Source organism: Eubalaena glacialis, chromosome 4 (genome assembly GCF_028564815.1).
Source record: "Eubalaena glacialis isolate mEubGla1 chromosome 4, mEubGla1.1.hap2.+ XY, whole genome shotgun sequence".
In the NCBI taxonomy this organism is placed as follows: Eukaryota; Metazoa; Chordata; class Mammalia; order Artiodactyla; family Balaenidae; genus Eubalaena; species Eubalaena glacialis.
In genome coordinates this window covers 143,252,784-143,270,491 of record NC_083719.1, presented here as the reverse complement: position 1 = coordinate 143,270,491, position 17,708 = coordinate 143,252,784, and the positions used below count along the sequence as shown (strand labels likewise).

General features: G+C 42.0%; 1 protein-coding gene across 4 annotated transcripts in view; it reads left to right on the top strand.

Annotated features, from left to right (window-relative positions):
* Window positions 1-3,999: 3,999 nt before the first annotated feature.
* GABRB2 (gamma-aminobutyric acid type A receptor subunit beta2) overlaps window positions 4,000-17,708 on the top strand; it is a 284,907-nt gene continuing 271,198 nt past the window's right edge. Inside the window, exons 1-4 of one of the 4 annotated variants that reach the window (XM_061188414.1) lie at window positions 4,000-4,072; window positions 5,199-5,427; window positions 5,583-5,674; window positions 6,679-6,746. In XM_061188414.1, the coding sequence (XP_061044397.1) occupies window positions 5,351-5,427; window positions 5,583-5,674; window positions 6,679-6,746 (237 nt within the window). In that variant the 5' untranslated portion in view covers window positions 4,000-4,072; window positions 5,199-5,350. The other 3 variants (XM_061188415.1, XM_061188413.1, XM_061188416.1) reach the window with 3 other exon arrangements.

Here is a 17,708-nt window from a genome sequence, read left to right as displayed (position 1 = left end):
TTCTAATTTCACTCTTCTGGATGACTGTAATTGCCCTTCTCTGGAAGATTCTCTTCTTAGTCTGTTCATCCTGCCTGCATAAGTCTCATGTACTCCCATGACTTCAGTTGTTTGCATCCGCAGGATCATCAAATACAGACTTATTCATTAAAATGTACGTATTAGGTTTCTACTATGGGCACTAGGCACTAGAATACAGCACTTAGCAAAGCAGGCAAAATTTTCTGTTTTTCTGAACTTGCACTCCAGTCAGGAAGATAGAATTACAATGGGCAAAATAAAATATGTTAGACAGTAATATGTCTTAAAGAGAAACATTCAGACAGAAAGGGAAGTAGTGTCAGGATGGGATGCAGAAATTTTGTACTGGCCCCACGTCAGCCCTCAGTTCTGAGCTTCAGGTACATATATCAAAATGTCCAGTGCACCCTGGATGACTAGCTGGGACCTTAAACTCATCGTGACCCAAACTGAATGTACTATCCCTATCAACTATCTTCTACCACCACCACTGAGATGCTCAAACCAGAATGTATGAGTCATTCTTGAATCCTTCTCCCTCATTCCTCATATCCCATGGGTGACAAAGTTAGCCAGTTCTCCCACATGATTCTAGCCCCTTCTCTCCATCTTCACTGTCACTATCCTAATTTGGACCAACATCACCTCTCACCTGGATTCTTGCAGTAAGAAATCCCCTATAGCCATTACCACCTTCCTCCAGTGTGATTAAAACTCATCTTGTCACTCCTCTACTTCAACAGATCAGTGGAACCGAATTGCTCCTGCCCAGCTCCCCAGCCACATGACTCTTGGAGCCACTCTTACCCTTGTCCCCTAGTCTTTGTTCTTCCTTCATTCTTCATTTATGCCATCCTCTCTTGGCCCAGGATATTTTCACATACTATTTCTTCTTCCTGGAATATTCTTCTCCCAACTCTTCGTCAGGCTAACTCATCTTTCAAATTTCAATTAAAACATCACTCTATCAGGCAAGTTTTACCCAAATCCTCAAACTGAGTTATTTGCATCAATTATGCATTCCATAATATCCTATCTTCCCCACTTCACAATACATGCTACATGTGTTATCACTTCTATACTGCTCTTTCCCACACTGGAACGTAAGCTCCAAGAGGATAAGGACCATGTCTGCCTTTTCAACACATCATCCCTAGTGCTCGTCAAATAATGTTTGACGTAGAGTAGGTGCCCAGTACATATTTACTGAACAAATGAATAAATATTATAGCAAAGACAAATAGCATATGATTAGTGACGGTTATTACTTGGCATTTGTATGCTTCATACTCAGACATGATTTTGAATCATGATCTCTTAAGAGTACTTACATATTGCCTGCTCATCGTACATCTGGGATCATGGAGGATGCTCTCCAGCAACTGACACATTTCCAGAATCCAGCAGTGCCTTCCCTTGCACATTATTGTTCCAATTTTCACATTCCTAGGCAGCATTACCAGCCAAGTCTTCCAGAGAGATGTCCTACTGTTGATTCTGCTGTAAAATAGAGACCCACTTTAGGCATAAATTGATCTCAGATTTTGTAACCAGTAGGACTATCTCTAATTATATTAGTTACAGTTATTATTAAGAAATAACAATGAGATGGTACCACATAAAGAAAATACATACGATTTTGTCTTTTGTCTTTTGTCCTTTTGATTGCTGCTTTAATACATTTTCTTCTTACCCTTATCTTAATTCCCTTGGAATATCTGCTCCTCTCTTCTCAGGCTAATCTATGCCTTCTCAGGATCATTGCACCAAACTGAAGTCCACTCTGTCCTTATAGGCTAATGCTATTAAACCTTGTTTGCTTTCTTGCCCATTCATTATGCCTTCCTTATTCACTAATATTCACTGATATTTATTAATCACATGCCAAATGCTACACATATTTATATCATTCTAAAGCAAACAAAGAAGGCACTATATTTTAATTTTTAAAGAAGAGGAAGCTGAGCTTTAGAGAAGTTAAGTGACCTGCCCAAGTCCCCAAAACACTAAGTGTCTGAACTGGGATTTGAGCCCAAAGGTCTGCCTCCAGTTCCTTTGAACCTGTTGGCACTGTGCTATTTGTCTTACTTGCTGAGACGCAGGTTACTTTAGCTCTTCGGTCTCCTTTCCCTTAATTTTCTGTTTATGTTAGGTCTTCGATAAATACTGTTTAACCTTTCCCTGGGCTGTTATTATTATTATTATTAGTGGATGACGACTGATGGTATTCGTGGTTTCGTTCTGTTCACTGAATTCTGTTCTTTCAACCGAAATTGAACTGAGCCTAAATAAGAGGAGCTGGTAGTGCAGCAAGTGCAACGTGGATAACCCTGTCAGAAGGAAAACCCTGTTTCAAGGTGTTTTCAAGAAGAAGAAGAGCTTTCTAGGGCTTCAGGAGTTGGTGTAGTCAAACTGTTTGGGAATCCTTTGGTATAATGTTAATACATAATCTAAACTTTCCCCACCTTCAATAGGGTGAGCCTATGTAAAAGATTCCCATTGTTTTGTGAGTCAAGAGAAAGAGGGAAATAGGCAGTTTTCCTGAGCCATAGGTCTGTATTTTGATTCCTGTAACTCTCAACCCAAGTAATTACAGAGAGGAGAGTTACAGATTTCCAATCTCTCTCTCTCTCTCTCTCTCTCTCTCTCTCTCTCTCTCTCTCTCTCGTGTTCGTGTGTGTGTGTGTGTGTGTGTGTATCTTTGGAGCGACTCCTAGGAGCTGGGAGACCGCCACGCTCTCAATCTGTACGTCTCACTGTTGAAGAGGCTGTTTTACCGTCACAAATCCAGAAACTCCCCTCCCGCTCGCCTTCTGTCCTCGCGGAGCTGTCAGATTCCCGCCTAGCAGCCCTCCCGCGTCCACACTTGCCCTGGAGTCAGTACCCGGCGGCCCCAGAATGACCCCTGACCTTGGCGGGGGAGGAGGGAGATTGCCAAGAGGTATAAATGGGTCAAGAATGCCGAAGGGACCAGGACCTTGAGGAGTCCGGGTGCGGCGTCGGGCGCCCCCTCCTCTCCGCAGACGGGGGCGGGGGCCGGCCTGGTGCGATGCGCGCGCCCGCGCCTCTCGAGGCCTCCGGGGGCTCGGCGGGAGCAGGAGCTGCGCTGCAAGAGGAGTCCGCGGCCGCCAAGGTCGGGGCGAGTCAAGACCGTCTGTCTAATGGTTAGGGTCGCTGGCTTTCGCGTCCAATCTCGGTTTCACCTCTAGCCACCTGGGTGACCTTGGGCAATTTCCTTAGCTTTAGCGCGCCTGTTTCTAAATCCATAATGTGGGGAAAGCGAGGTGCTGGCTAAACCTGGGCTTGTAAGAATGAACTAATGAAGCACTCTTGGCACGTAGTAGGCGCTCGGTTACAGGTTAAGCTGAGGAGGAGGAGTTAGAAGTTCCGCTTTGGGGTCCGGAACGTAGGTTCCAGCTCTGACTTCTCCGGTATTCACGAAGGAGAGGGGGAGGGAGGAGCGGGAGCACCTGTCCTCCCCTCCCCTGCTCCTCTGTTGGCAGATAAACTCGGGAGAACCCGGAGAGTCCGTCCCGGGCCGGGGCACCCTCAGACTGCCTGGCTGCAGGAGACTAGTAACGTCTCCGGGCGCCCGCGGCGCATCCCTTTCCCGCGAGCCGAGGAAAGATTTCTTCCGTGTTATCTCCCTCCCTCTCGAACCCCGGAGCTCGCTCGCTGCTGCCTCTGGGTCCCGGCGGCCGCGGAGAGCCGGGTCGAGCCTCCGGCTGGAGGGAAGAGGCAACCCCGGGGTGTGCGAGTCCCTCCTGCTCCCGAGCTGGGGAGCGAGGAAGAGGTGGCGCGGAGCCCGCAGGAGGACGCGGAGCCCCGCGAGGCCCCGAGCCCTCCCTCATTTCGCCCGCCTTCCGGGGACCGCTCCGATTTTTTGCGTCCCAAGGCACCGCCAGGTGTCTGTCCTCGCCACCCGCCCTCCCCGGCCGGGGCCGAGGGGCCGAGGGGCCGAGGGGCCGAGGGGCCGAGGGCCCGAGGGCCAGAGGAGCCGGGGACGGCAGCGCCGCGCGGCGGGAGTGGGCAGCGAGCGCAGGCCGGCGAGGTGAGGAGGGGCGCGCGGCGGGCGGGGAGGGTGCCACCCGTGTGCGCGCGAGTGCGCGTGCTCTGAGGGGGCGTGGGTGCCCGCCAGGCGAGTCCCACCCGGCCGCCAGCCCTTCCTGCACCCGGTCACCGCCGGAGCCTCTCGCCACCCGGCCTCCCTAGGCCCCCAAGTCCTATCACCTCTTCCTGCAAACTCCACCCTCCCTACTAATAATTTCCCAGTGCAGAATCAGACCGAAACCTTGAGAGAGAGCGTTGTCTTTCTACTCCCCCCGCCCCCCCCCCGCCCCCCGCCCTTCCTGCTATAAATAATCCGGACCAGCGGGTCAGGCACTTCACACGGTGAGAAACCGGGGCCCCGAGGTTTTCTTCTCTGGGGATAGGGGGCAAAGGGTGAGGAGGAGGAGAAAGAAATCGCTCGTGAGTAGTGAAGAAAAGCTTGCTCTTTGACTCCTAGAAAAGACCAGGCATCATTTTATTATTATTCTTCTTTTTTCCTTTTTCTTTTTTTTTAAAATTTCCGTGTCTGTCTTATTCTCCATGCTACGTCCCCCCCTCCATTCCCGGCCCCAAATCCAACGCATTGCTCAACACTCCTCGCATCGGTTTCTTTCCTCCCTCCCCCTTTCACTCCCGCTCCCACCTTCCCCTTCCCTCCTCTTCCCTCCGCCCCCCCCCGCCCCCGCCTCCAGCACCCATTTCGCCCCAGGCAGGGGATGCTATTTGCCACGGAAATAAAGTTCAGATGTCTCTCCCCCCGCCGCTTGCTGAGACCAGAAGTGGACTCTCAGGCACCCATCTTCCCCCTAGCACTACACACCTGCTCTCCTTTAAATTCCTAATCTGGTTTTGCATATTTAAGAGGAAACACACACACACACACACACACACACACACACACACACCCCAAAACCCCACAACCCGCGAGGTGCAAAACTGCCTCCTGCAAGTACCAAAACTTACCAGACTCTCTAGTTGTTTTTGTCTTAACAAAAGGACAACAAAGATTTTACTCCGGGTCCTCCTGTGGGGCGACTTTTCTATATTATCCAAATACGCATATATTATACATATATATGTTTTTCCTTTTTCCCCTTTAATTTTTTTTTTTTTTCCTCCTTAACAAGAAAATCTTCTCGGTCCCAGGCAACCGCTGCTGCCCCTTTGATGTTTTGGTACGCCTTGCGCATGCGCCTCACATTAGAATTACTGCACTGGGCAGACTAAGTTGGATCTCCTCTCTCCAGTGAAACCCTCAATCCCGTCCAAAACTAAAGGGATGTGGAGAGTCCGGGAAAAGGGCTACTTTGGGATCTGGCCGTTCCCCTTAATAATCGCCGCTGTCTGTGCGCAGAGGTAAGTGTGTCTAGCGTTTCTCTTTCCTTTTTCACTTTGAAAGGCTCTGTCTGCCTACCCCTGTGAGCAGGGATCTGTAGTGAGGATCAGATAGATGCTGAAGCGCTGTGCCTGCTGTCTTATTGATGCCTGTTTATTGTCTTTTCTTTCTTTAGTGTCAATGACCCTAGTAATATGTCGCTGGTTAAAGAGACGGTGGATAGACTCCTGAAAGGCTATGATATTCGGCTGAGACCAGATTTTGGAGGTAATGGGGTTGCCTTGGAAATAAGAAACAGCCCAGCAGCTATAGCCTAAGCTGTCTTTTGAGCTTTGTGCGCTGTCTTCCCTCTCCCTCATTGTGGGTTGCATGTGGTGTACTGAACGTGTCTCTGTGTTACAATATTGAGAAACTGATCCAAACTTAAGCTGGTTTGTTACTCTCCAGCACTTAGATGGTCTTTCAGAGAGACCCTCTTAGCCTGTACTGGTGACTGCTGTCCTTCAGCTTCACTGTTTAAATCCTTTGCTTCACTGTCTTTGTTTCCTTGAGATACAAACCTCTTAAGTTTAGTTAATGGTGTGCCCGGTGAACCTGGCTTACTGAAGGCCATCGGCAACATTTTTGAGGACAAGATATGCAGACAATTGGTTGAGAAGTCGCATTAACCCCCTGTGCCCACCTACTTTGGAAGAGTTCTAGCCATGGTTTAAATTGGCTGGTGTCTGGATATTATCCAGTCCTGGAAGCCTCACTGCAGGGGACAGTGGGGTGGGGGGAGAGGGGCCTGGGGGGCTCGGAGGATAGGGAGGGTAGTGGGAGAAGGGCTAGAGACCTCTCTTGCTGCAGCCTTAGATACACTGATATGCCCATTTAATTTTACTCCAGACTCTAACAAAGCTCAAAGAGTTAAAACCTGCACAGAAGCGGGGGTGGGAAGAATGAGGAGGGGGTTCCAGTGCAATATATAACATTTCGCTTGGGCTAGCCAGATTCCGGTGCTTTTGTGGTTGTGTGTATTCTCATGCTAAGACATCTACATATGTAGACAGAGGAGGAATCCCTCACCCATCGGACACGTGTGTGCCTGTTCAATAGAGCATTTCCCAGAGGAGTACCTGTCACTCTTTAAAAAGGAGCAGAGAATTGAAGAATTTGAGTGTGAGCAGTGGGAGGGGATTTGGGGCAGAGTGTCCCGTGCCCGGGGACTACTCTTGCTAAGAATGCATGAAGTTCTGAGAAATCACGTGGCTGGCCATTTTGGTTTGCAGGTCCTCCCGTGGCTGTGGGAATGAACATTGACATAGCCAGCATCGATATGGTTTCTGAAGTCAATATGGTGAGTATTGAGGTTTATGGCTGTGTCTCTGCAGACCTTCATTTGGGGACAGGAAGGAGAAAGGATCCAACTGGTGAGGGTGGGGTGTGTATGAGTATGTGTAGGAAGTGGGGTGAGGGCAGGGCATTGTGCTTTGGAACCCACTGTCTTTGAGGCTTCAGAGCTGGCTCTTTCTGGTCCCTAAAGATTTTTCCAACCTGGTTTGAAATCGTGGGACTTGGTGAAGAGGGTGTAAAATGCATCACACGTTCACGTGCAAAACGCAGCCACATGCAAGAGAACCCCTGCAGGAGTCACATTTCCTAAGGTTTAGTGGGAAACCCACTTCATCAAGTGATTTTTCTGAGTTTGGGGTGGGGTCAGGGAAGGAAAGAAGAGGAGAGAAAAGGGAAATGTTTTGATTTGACATTTCACAGAGAGTATAACCTGGGAACTAAACTGTAGTGGAGAGGCTGAATAAATGACCCTCGGATACTGATATCCACTTGTTGCTTTTGGAGCCGGCCTCTTTACAGCTGATGGCAAGCCCCGCCCCCTGCCCATGGCTCACCTGCTCCTTTAACCCCCAAAATAAATAAAATAAAAATTGGCCACCCTGCTTTCAAAAGGTAAGCTCAGACCTATGTGTCATCTCTGGTCACTTCTGCAATGGTATTCACCGCATGTCCTAAGCCTGTGTGATTTATGGACAGCAGCACTCCTTAGTGGCCCCCTCCTTGGTCTTGGGGCAAGTGCTAAGAGAAAAAGCCTCCGTCTTCCCCTCCCGGGAACACTTGTGGTGGGGGGTGGGGCTGGGGGGAGGGTTGCTTCATGCAGGAGTGCCCCCTGCTGCCCATGTTGGGGCACTGCAGACATACAGAACAATAAGTGTCCCAGATACCCCTACTTACTTGGGCCATTTCTTCAATGACTTTTCTACTCTGTGTTTTTGAAGTTTTCACCCTTGGAAAAGTCTCTCTAGAAAGGCCACATTTGAATGTAAGATGCCAGGGTTACTTTCAGTCCTAATAGGATACAGCACATTGCAGAAGATTGTATTGTAGTGTAGTTTTGCCTGGAAACGGGATGCACTGTTAAAGAAGAGGGTCTAGTGTGTAAGGTTTTATGCAAAACAGTTCTAAGCCAGCCATCAGGACTTGAAAGTTAGGACACTTATTAATTCACTCGAGAGCCAAATACTAGGTAGTGGATATGCTCTTAACATGATATAAATTTTCATCACCCCAGAATTCAAATATAGAGGAAGCTTAAATAACCAGCCCAACCTTATACAATGTCCAAAGATAGGTGATAATCCTGAGCTATCACAAGCTTATGAAGCATCTATGACTACTCCAGAGAACATTCAACTCTTTCAGTGATGTTTTTAAGGACATGTATCTTGTTATATTCTAATTATTGGGAAAGCTTTTTATGATATAGGATATGAACACAGACTGAAGACACTATTGGATGATTCAGAACCATAGATTTCCCACACATTGTGAGAATCTCCTGTGTGGGTAGAGAATATTTCTTTCTTGGGAAACTGAACATTTAACTTCTCAGATATACAAATATTCACTTTTGTGAAATTTTAGAGGTCTTTCATCAGTTTATATTTTGAATTTTACCATAAAAATAGAAAATGTCCTCATGTGGGTACCTGCTAAGTCCTAGGTACTTGAATCTAAATTGTGTGGCTAAAAAGAAAGTGATATTGAAATCAGGTGTGGTTCTGTGTGTCCTGTCTTTTGAATTTTGATTTACTTATGCTCTTTTCCCACATTTTATTGTCACCTTCCTCTTCAGAGCATCAGAAAGGTGAGACTTTATGGAAAAATTAAGAAATATTTAGAATCTAAAGAGACAATGATGAGATGATTAGAAGTCGCTGCATTAGAACTTAGATGTATAAGTTAGCTAAGAACTTAGACCTATTATATCCCCAAATGGTTTAAGAGTAGTGGCATTTTTTTCTTCTTCTTAAGTTTTGTTCATTTTTCACCAGCATGCAGCATTTTGGAGAGGTGTCAGAGCTGGACACGATGCCAAGGCCTGCTAGTCAAAATATAAACCCAGTTAAGGCGAGGTGTCATCTCTTAAAGCTATTTACTGTTGCAGAAAAATCACGGGATGTTGAAAGTGCAGAAACAAACGTCAGGTTGTAAATAGGCCAGTACTGCAGCATTAATGATTAGAACCAAGCATTAAAAATTCCATGCTAGATTCCTTTCTTAGTCTACTGCTAACACACGTGGACTTGTCCAGACACAGTTTTACTTGTTGAAAAATTAACACTTTCATGATTAACAATCATAGTGACCTTAATCCTTCAAAGAAAAATTTTGTGATATATGCTATTTTTTAAAGTATGGTTGTTTGATTTGAAGCAACAGATGGGAAATTCCATCCCTGATGTCTAAATAAAAGAAGACGTTTATGGCATATTGCCCACTGTATACAGGTCTAAAAGGGTTAGGATCTTTCGATTAGATTCAGCTCTGAAAGAATGGTTGATTGATTATTTAAATGAAACCTCAAAATTGATTAACGCACATGTTTCTGCCTCATTATCCTTTGTGGCCTGCAACCTCTGGTAATTGTAGCTTTCTTTTATTATAGCAAATCTTCCTTTGAAGAATGGTAGGCACCAGACCATTTAGACTGTCATTGACTCATTTGTACTGAAAGGAAAAAAGGCCCATGTCGATGTGGTGCTCCTGGTAAATGACAAAGATAGAAAGACCTGAATACTAGTTCTGCTTCTGCTGTTCAGTCAACTTGAGGGAATTGACAGCCCCATGGGGCTTGATTTCTCTTTTTTAATATATACATATTTATTTATTTATTTGGCTGCACCTGGTCTTAGTTGTGGCACGCAGGATCTTTAGTTCTGGCATGTGAACTCTTAGTTGAGGCATGTGGGATCTAGTTCCCTGACCAGGGATCGAACCCGGGCCCCCTGCATTGAGAGCATGGAGTTTTAGCCACTGGACCACCGGGGAAGTCCTGGGGCTTGATCTCTTCACCTGCTAAAAGGGAATAATAGTCCCCGTTTACATATTTTAGGTGACTACCAGAATTAATAAAATGATGCAAGTGAAAGTACTGGTGTCTCATGAACATAGCTTATGTAGAAGACTGAATATCAGCCTGTCACTAAGGAGACCCAGTGTCCATTCCAGCCGCTGCCCTAAGTGTACTTGGGTCAGTGATTTACATTACGTGGTCTCAGTTTCCATATGTTTGAAATGAGAGGGACATGCCAAATTGACTTCTAACTCAAAGTTACATGTGTTTCTGCTTTGGTTTATTATAATAGCTCTGTTGGGTACAAAGAAGTTCCAGGAAACTTGGAAATCCAGCATAAACGTTAGAAAAATGCAGAATTCCTAAATGGCATGCAGTTCTGAGTTCTTAGGAGGGTGATGATGGTATCTTACTCAGCCATGTGACTCAGGTGACCGTTGACCCAGTGGAAGATCTTTGGAAGAACACGATCTCAATTAGAATGTTCCTGAGCAGAAAGCTTGGCTTTAGAATGAAACATTTTTAGATGTCTTGGTTAAATTGGCAGGACTCTTTTTGTTAAGATTCTTTGATGAAAATGCATTTTAAGATCCAAAATTGGCTCTGAGGATTATGGACTGAAATAGCTTTCTCTTCATTTAAAGCAGATTCTTCTCCATCTTGGAACAACACATTTGCCAACCGAAGAGTGAAGCAATATTTCACTTTTGAGGAAAGCGTTCTAGTAAACATATACACAAATTACCTTTTTATGGAATGGCAAATGGTGAAAAGTGCTGCCTTTTTTTTTTTTAACAGATGTTTTCTTGCATCACCAGCTGCACAGTTTAAAATTCAATTCGACACAAATACTTATTTAGCAGCTACTATGATCCAGCTATGTGTTAGGCCATAGGGACAGAGCAGTGAACAAGAATGACTTGTCCCCTGACCTCATGAAACTTAATATCTAGGTGTTTACTATCGTTAATTCTACTGCAGGCTCCTATCATACTTATGTTTAACATAAGCATTTTCTCTAAAAATTTTTATGAGCAGCCACTTGAGTACCTAGTTGTCTGTATCTCCCATGCATTCCTTTGTCACTTGTTGATTTCACCATTCATTTGTTATTTGATATTTCAAATTGCCTGATATGTTACATATTTATTGTCTTCCTAATTGATGTGTATAAAATACATGTAGCCAAGGTTATAGTATCTCTCTCCATGTGGTTTTGCTCTGTAAACAACAGTTGGTTGGAAGTTTGACTACATAGTATCATATATGTGGAGAGACAGAGCATGGACTTGTAGGCCTCAAATTCAAGACACTTTTTAAATTACTATTTAAATCAATGAATGTGGAAAGAATCACAATGTAGGGCCACTGAGTTCTTTGAAAGCAGAAAGACACAGGCATATTGGAAATACAGAATCCAGAGGTATTACGTAGAAATTACTAGGTGAAGATGGGGGTTAGGGGTCTGTGGATAAATGTTTTAAGCAGAAAGAGTGGCATATAGGAGAAAAAACAGGAAAAATAAATGGGATTAGGAATTTGCAAGTAGCTTTAAATGGCTGGATTTGGGAGTGGGAGTGAGGAAGTGATAAGATTTGGTATTGAGATCATAAGTGGTGATCAAATTATATAGACCATTTTTGTAGCTTGCAGAAGAGTTTACATTTTGTTCCAAAGGCTGTAGGGACCCATGAAAAGATGTCAGTAGGAGAATCGCTTGAACAGATTCACACTTGAGGAAGATGCTTTTGAAGTATGAGGGGTGCAGCAAGACCAAGGGTTGGGAGATAAGGTGAAAATCCACTGCAAAAATCCAGAAAGAATTGATGAACGGAGACAGGGATGTAAAGGAGAAGATACAAAATCAGGGCTTTTACGAGGCAGAAGTGACAGGACTTGGTGAATCCTAAGTTTCTGATGGTTTCATTTATTGATATGGGGAACACCAAAAGGGCAGCCAGTTTGGGGGTGGGCTGAGGATTGAGGTGTGTGGGAAGACAGTTCATTTTGGGAAACGCTGACTTTTCTCCACACATGGAATCTCCAAATGGAGATTGAAAAATACAGGTCTAGAGCTTAGTAAGAAGTCATGACTAGAGAGATGAACTTGGACATTGTCAGCATATAAATGGTACTTATAACGGTGTGAATGGATACAATTAAAAAGGGAAAGTGAAAGGACCGCAAAAAATGGGGATCTGGTGAGCACTGTAATTTAAGTGGTGGAATGCTGAAAAGGAGCCCACACAGATTAGTAAGTAGCTAAACAGCAGTCAGATGGTGGGAGAACCCGCAGATAATAATGTCTTCAAAGCTGAGGCACAAGAGAATTTAAAAAGGAAGGAAATGGTCAGCTGCATCAGATGCCACAACGATCAATTGAATAAGTTCTGAGACTTGTCTCCCAGCTATAGTAAGTAACAGGAGCACATTGGTAAATGTAGCAAGAGGAGTCTTAGTGGTTGAAGGCTACACCTTTGAGAAGTGTGGATCTGAAGCAAAGTTGGGAGAGGGCAACTGCTAAAAGAAGTCATATATCATTTGGAGAAGTACCCCTAGAAGGGAGTAGGTTGCAGATACAAAGCAGGAGCTGGGGTGGGTGATGGGATGTGGAGCAAGGTGAAGGGGTTGTGAAGACTCACCGACCCAGGCTTCATTCTAAATAAATAATGCATGATGCTCTCCTACCCAATTTTAGCAAGCTGTCGTTTTCTTGCCTTCTTTTCCTTCTCCTCCCCCTCTACTCCCCCTCTGTGCAATGCCCAACATTTTCCACCATCACAGCACTAATATAAGAAAATAATCACAGTTATTGCTAATTGGACCCTTAACTTGTGCAGGTATCCTTTTGATGTGTATTAGCTCATCCAGTCCTCCTATAAAAGCAGTGGTATGACTAGTGTCCACCTTTTTATAAAAGAGGAACCTGAGGCCCCGAGAGGTTAAGTGACTTATTCAAGGTCACCCAGCTAGCAAATGATTGACTTTACATCCCTCAATCTTAGCCCTCTGGTTATACTGCACTTTTAGATGTAGTAAGGCATCATTGAAAAAAAATTATTCTCATTCCTTATGGACCTGTTTTGTTGTAGTTGTTTGTTTTTATTTATTTTATTTTATTTTATTTTTTTGGAAACAGTGGGTGGATCAGATAAACTAATCCTATATGTTACTGTTACTCCTCAATCTCTCCACCTTGAAAAAAATCTTAATTTCATTAAAATGATTTTTTCAAATAGGTACTTTATTCAGTGTGTATTAAATATAAGACATGGTTTCTGTCCTTGAGAAATTTATACTTTATATTACATCTATTACCAGGTAATAAAGGAAGATTTATATAAGATCTTGAAAAGTCAAGGATGTTGCTTGTGTCATGATTTCTTTCATTATGAATGGGTGCTGTTAACTTGTCTAATAATTTTCCTATTGCTCCAACACTCTGTCATATAACCATTAAGGCCAATAGCTGTCACAAAATGTTGGCTGATAAAGTTCAAGCACTGTGTCAGTAGTTTTAAGCTTTGGGTGGACACTATGTGAAAAGACCCTTTCCCTTTTTTTCTTTTATTATCAATTGAATTTTTTCCCTTGAAAACACATTTTTGTGATTTCTGATAAATTACTCCTGCAAATAATCTCTTAAAAGTGGTTGAGTGTTTTTCTTCTCTTCCCGGATCTTTACTCCCTCTGCCCCACACAGTATAAATGAGGTTCATTATAAAGATTACATCTCAAGAAGATTTATTCATCAATTTTTAAACAATTATTCCACATGATATAGGAGGTTTATAAATCATTTTCTCTGGGTTAACTCTTAGGGCAGGTCCTTTGCTGTTGCTTTGTAGGACCCTAAACAATGCCCTTGCTTGATTGTGACATGAAATAAAAATCTGACTGTGAGCTTACCCTGCAAGAGAAGGAAGGGGAGGGAAATATCCCAAGTTTCATATTTTAGAAGCACCTCAAAGCGTGCTTTAGTGTGATCCCTCCCACCTCCTTGTTAAATGGTCTTGGTAATTTCTATAAGAATGTAAATCAGAGAAAGTCCTTTTCTTAACACTGTGACAGGGGTACTGACTAATTTCAGGGTGGGGCACTGGCTTGTTTTGAAATCATTCATTCTGTAGTATTTATTTGTGATCAGTGCTCTTGGCATTGCGGCCAGATAATTCTTTGTTGTGAGGGGGCTGTCATGTGCATTGTAAGATGTTTAACAGCATCCCTGGCCTCTACCTACTAGATGCCAGAGGTACCCTCGCAGTTATGAAAACCAAAAATGTCTCCAGATATTGCCAGATGTGTCCTGGGGGATGAACTTGTCCTCAGCTGAGAACCCCCAGTGCAGAATATGGTGTTGTGCTTTTGTCTCCAAACAAGTTGAGAAAAGAAGAGATTTTCTCATTGAGTAATGGCTTTCATACTTAATCACCATTTTCATTTCTGTTTCGTGGTACATTATGACAAAGCCAATTTTAAAAGATCAACAAACATCAAAGGCAAAAATTATCCACATCCCCATCACTTCATTAAAACTGTTTTAATTTGCCTATAATACCTTCTACTTCTTGTCTATTTGCTTAGTCATACTTTACACATTACACTTAGTTATTTGTAGAGAGAATTTTATAGTCTATGTTTTCACTTAACAGACCGTGAGTATTTTTGCAGTTTTATGCTTTCTCTAAAAAAAGAGAAAAATGCACACCTTTACTACTACCAGTGTAAACTGATGTGTATTCTTCTATGGCTTTTTGGTGATCTTACAAACGTATGAATATATTGACATTTTCTTTTTTATTGTATATTTTTTCAAAAAATTTTTAAAATACATTTTACAGATTATTAGTCATAATTCTAGCTATAGGTTATTTGAAAATAAATATATAATTTACTTATATACTATTAACAACTACATAAAAATCATATATAAAATAGAGAACTGGATTTAAATAACATATAAATGGAAACTTTTTAATTTTATATATCAATTTGATTCTCATTTATACAGCTACTCTTTCCTCTATTTTTAGCCTGATATTACTCAGCTTTTCCAAAATCATTTTACATTTTTGGATGACACAAAAATACTTTGAAACAGACAGTTAAAAGAGGAATGAGAAAGTAGATGGTTATGAGTTTTTAAAAGATACAAACACAAGATTTACATGTTCCTTCCAGATATGCATTTTATTTGCAAAATATTTTATTAAACAAGGAGAAAAATGGGTCTATATTATTCTCTCCCTATTTATATGGAAAAATATGGCCATGTCTTTAACCCATTGTCTCTTGCCTAGTGCTCATTTTGTACACATTCTATTGGCATTTTTATTGCCAAGTCTTATTTCCCTTGCTCTATAATTTGGCACGTACTGCCCACTTACCTGCCAAGAGGTCTTAACTTAGAAGTAATTGCTTGGGCAATTAAAGATGAAATAACTTTTCTCCTAACCCAATAGCCAGAATTAAAGTAATGAAGTTTTTAAGGTGAATCTACATGTATCTTAGAAAAGTGATACATGAATAAGCCATAGCTAAATATTAGAGATATTGAGGTGTGCGAATGTATGGACATTGTCTGCATCCCAGTGCCTAGCACAATGCCTGACAATTAGTAGGTACTCAACAAATATGTGGTAAATGGAGTTGTTGGAGGGGGTAGTTGAAAGACTGCAGTATATCAGGCTAACAGGAAGTATTTATATAATGCTCCTTAACCAGCACCATGCCAGTTAGGCTATTTTGTGGAAGGATATGAAATGGTTCTTACACTAGACCTAAGGCCCACTCTAGAGTCAAGAAAGAGTGATCTTCATTGCCTGAAGAGGGAGGTGAGGGTTGATGGAGAGAAGAGTGTTTCAGATCGGTGGGAGAGGAGAGTAGTATATCCCTGTGGTAGAGGAATCAAAATAAAAGGTTGAGATCCAGGTTTTTACAGTGGTTCTCAGGCTTTACTGTGCAACAGAATCACCTGAGTCTTGTATTAATATTTGTATTTTCAGGGCACATGCCCAGAGTCTAATTCAGGAGGTATAGGATGGAGTTCAGGAATTCTCATGTTTAAAATCTTTCTATGTGACTGACGTAGGTACTGTCTGAGGCCCACTGTTTTAGGAACATTAGTTTTATAGTGAAGGTGGAAGCAATCACTAATAAAGGAATTTGACAACAGAACTGGTCTCTAGTTATCATACGAATTTTTGCAATGATAAAGATCCAAGTGGTCAGAGTAGGTGGGATTTGTAGAAGACTTGGCGGAAGAGGGAGAGCTGGACTGAGCAAGAAGGATCAGTGCAATATGAATGGATAGAAAATAAGGAGAGTCGTCCTATGGGAGTCAGTGGGCATGGAGACAGTATGAAGAAAGGCATTACATGTTAGCAATAATAATATTGCAAAAATAAACACTTAGAGCGCATATAACTATCCCACTTAATGTTCACAAAAATCTCATGAGCTAGATAATAATATTATCATCCTCTTTTATAAGTGTAGAAACAAGGACTAGAGGCATTGTATAATCTCTACAATTACAGAGCTAATATACGTGGACAGGAACGGTAGGGTGCATATGTAGGGTATACCTATGTATGGTGAAGCTTAATTGCATAAGACCTTGGCAGCTGTGCAGAGGAGATGCTGAAATTTCTGGGGTGGATGCTAGGAATGATGAGTCTTAAGCACCTTCACAAAGAATAAAAGTAAGGGTCACTTACTAAGGGTAAGAATGAGAGAGTAGAAAAACATTTTTCAGATCTGAGTTTTATTTTTATAAAATGCCCTTTTGAACATCCATACTAATTTTTTTGACACAAATGATGAAAAGAATCATAGTTTTATATTTTAAAAGGTCAAACAAAGTTTGTGAAATGGGGGGAGGGATGAGCACCTAGCACAGGGTTTGATGCTATGAATAAATTAATAATAGCTGCATCAGTTATTTAGTTTTAAGAGGTCTGGATAATATCAGAAATACTGACATTTTAACATACATTTTAGGATAATATGATTTGACTATTCCTTCCTGTTTAAAAAGATAGCTATTTGATTAGTGGTTAGTACTAGTAGTATTACACATTTACATGTAGGGAAAATGCCATTAAAGTAGCTTCCTACAAATTATTTATGGCTGCTTAATTGTATTTCTTGAAGTATATGCTTAAATTTGAAGGTCTCAGTGATTAAGCATCTTGAGGGTGCTCTTCTACAGATCAGTAATTTAGTGCCTAATTGGTGCAAGACCATCGAATCAAAATTTTTTTTTAAAGTTTATCTACTGGCTTTTACATGTCTCTCTTTTAACTAAATAATCTCTAAAAGTCACCTTTTATTCTGCTATTTTTTAAAAATTTTAGATAGAAGTGATGCTGTTATCATGAGAATTGAACCTCAGACTACTTGACTTGCTCAATAAATGAATGTCTATTTATCTATGCACCAATATGTAATGTCCATTATAAAACATACCCAAAATAGAGATTTAAAGAGGATGTGATAAAAATATATAAAGTTACAATATTTTTATCTCATACTCACCTTGATACTGGCTTAGAGTTTTTTATTTCCCATGAAAATAAGAATATGGCAAATAATGATGGAAAATTACAGGCTGTTCTGTTCTGCATATTAGTCTGTTAATGGGAACTTTTGGAGAGTAGGGCTTATAATATAGATAATTTAAAGGTGACTGCTATTTTCTATGGATAGAGCCCCATTTATTCCTACCTTGCAACTTCTAAAGCATCAACATAGAAAAAATAATGTTTTAGAGAGTGTGCTGTTCATCCCTTCCAGGAGGGAGTATTTGTTTTAAAATAATTGTTGAATCGTCCTGCTTCCTAGGACTACACGTTAACTGGATTGACCAAAAAATTATATAATCAGACAGCTTGCTTTTAAACAAATATACAAAGATCATCTTTAAAAATTGTTCATTTTAGTGAGGGT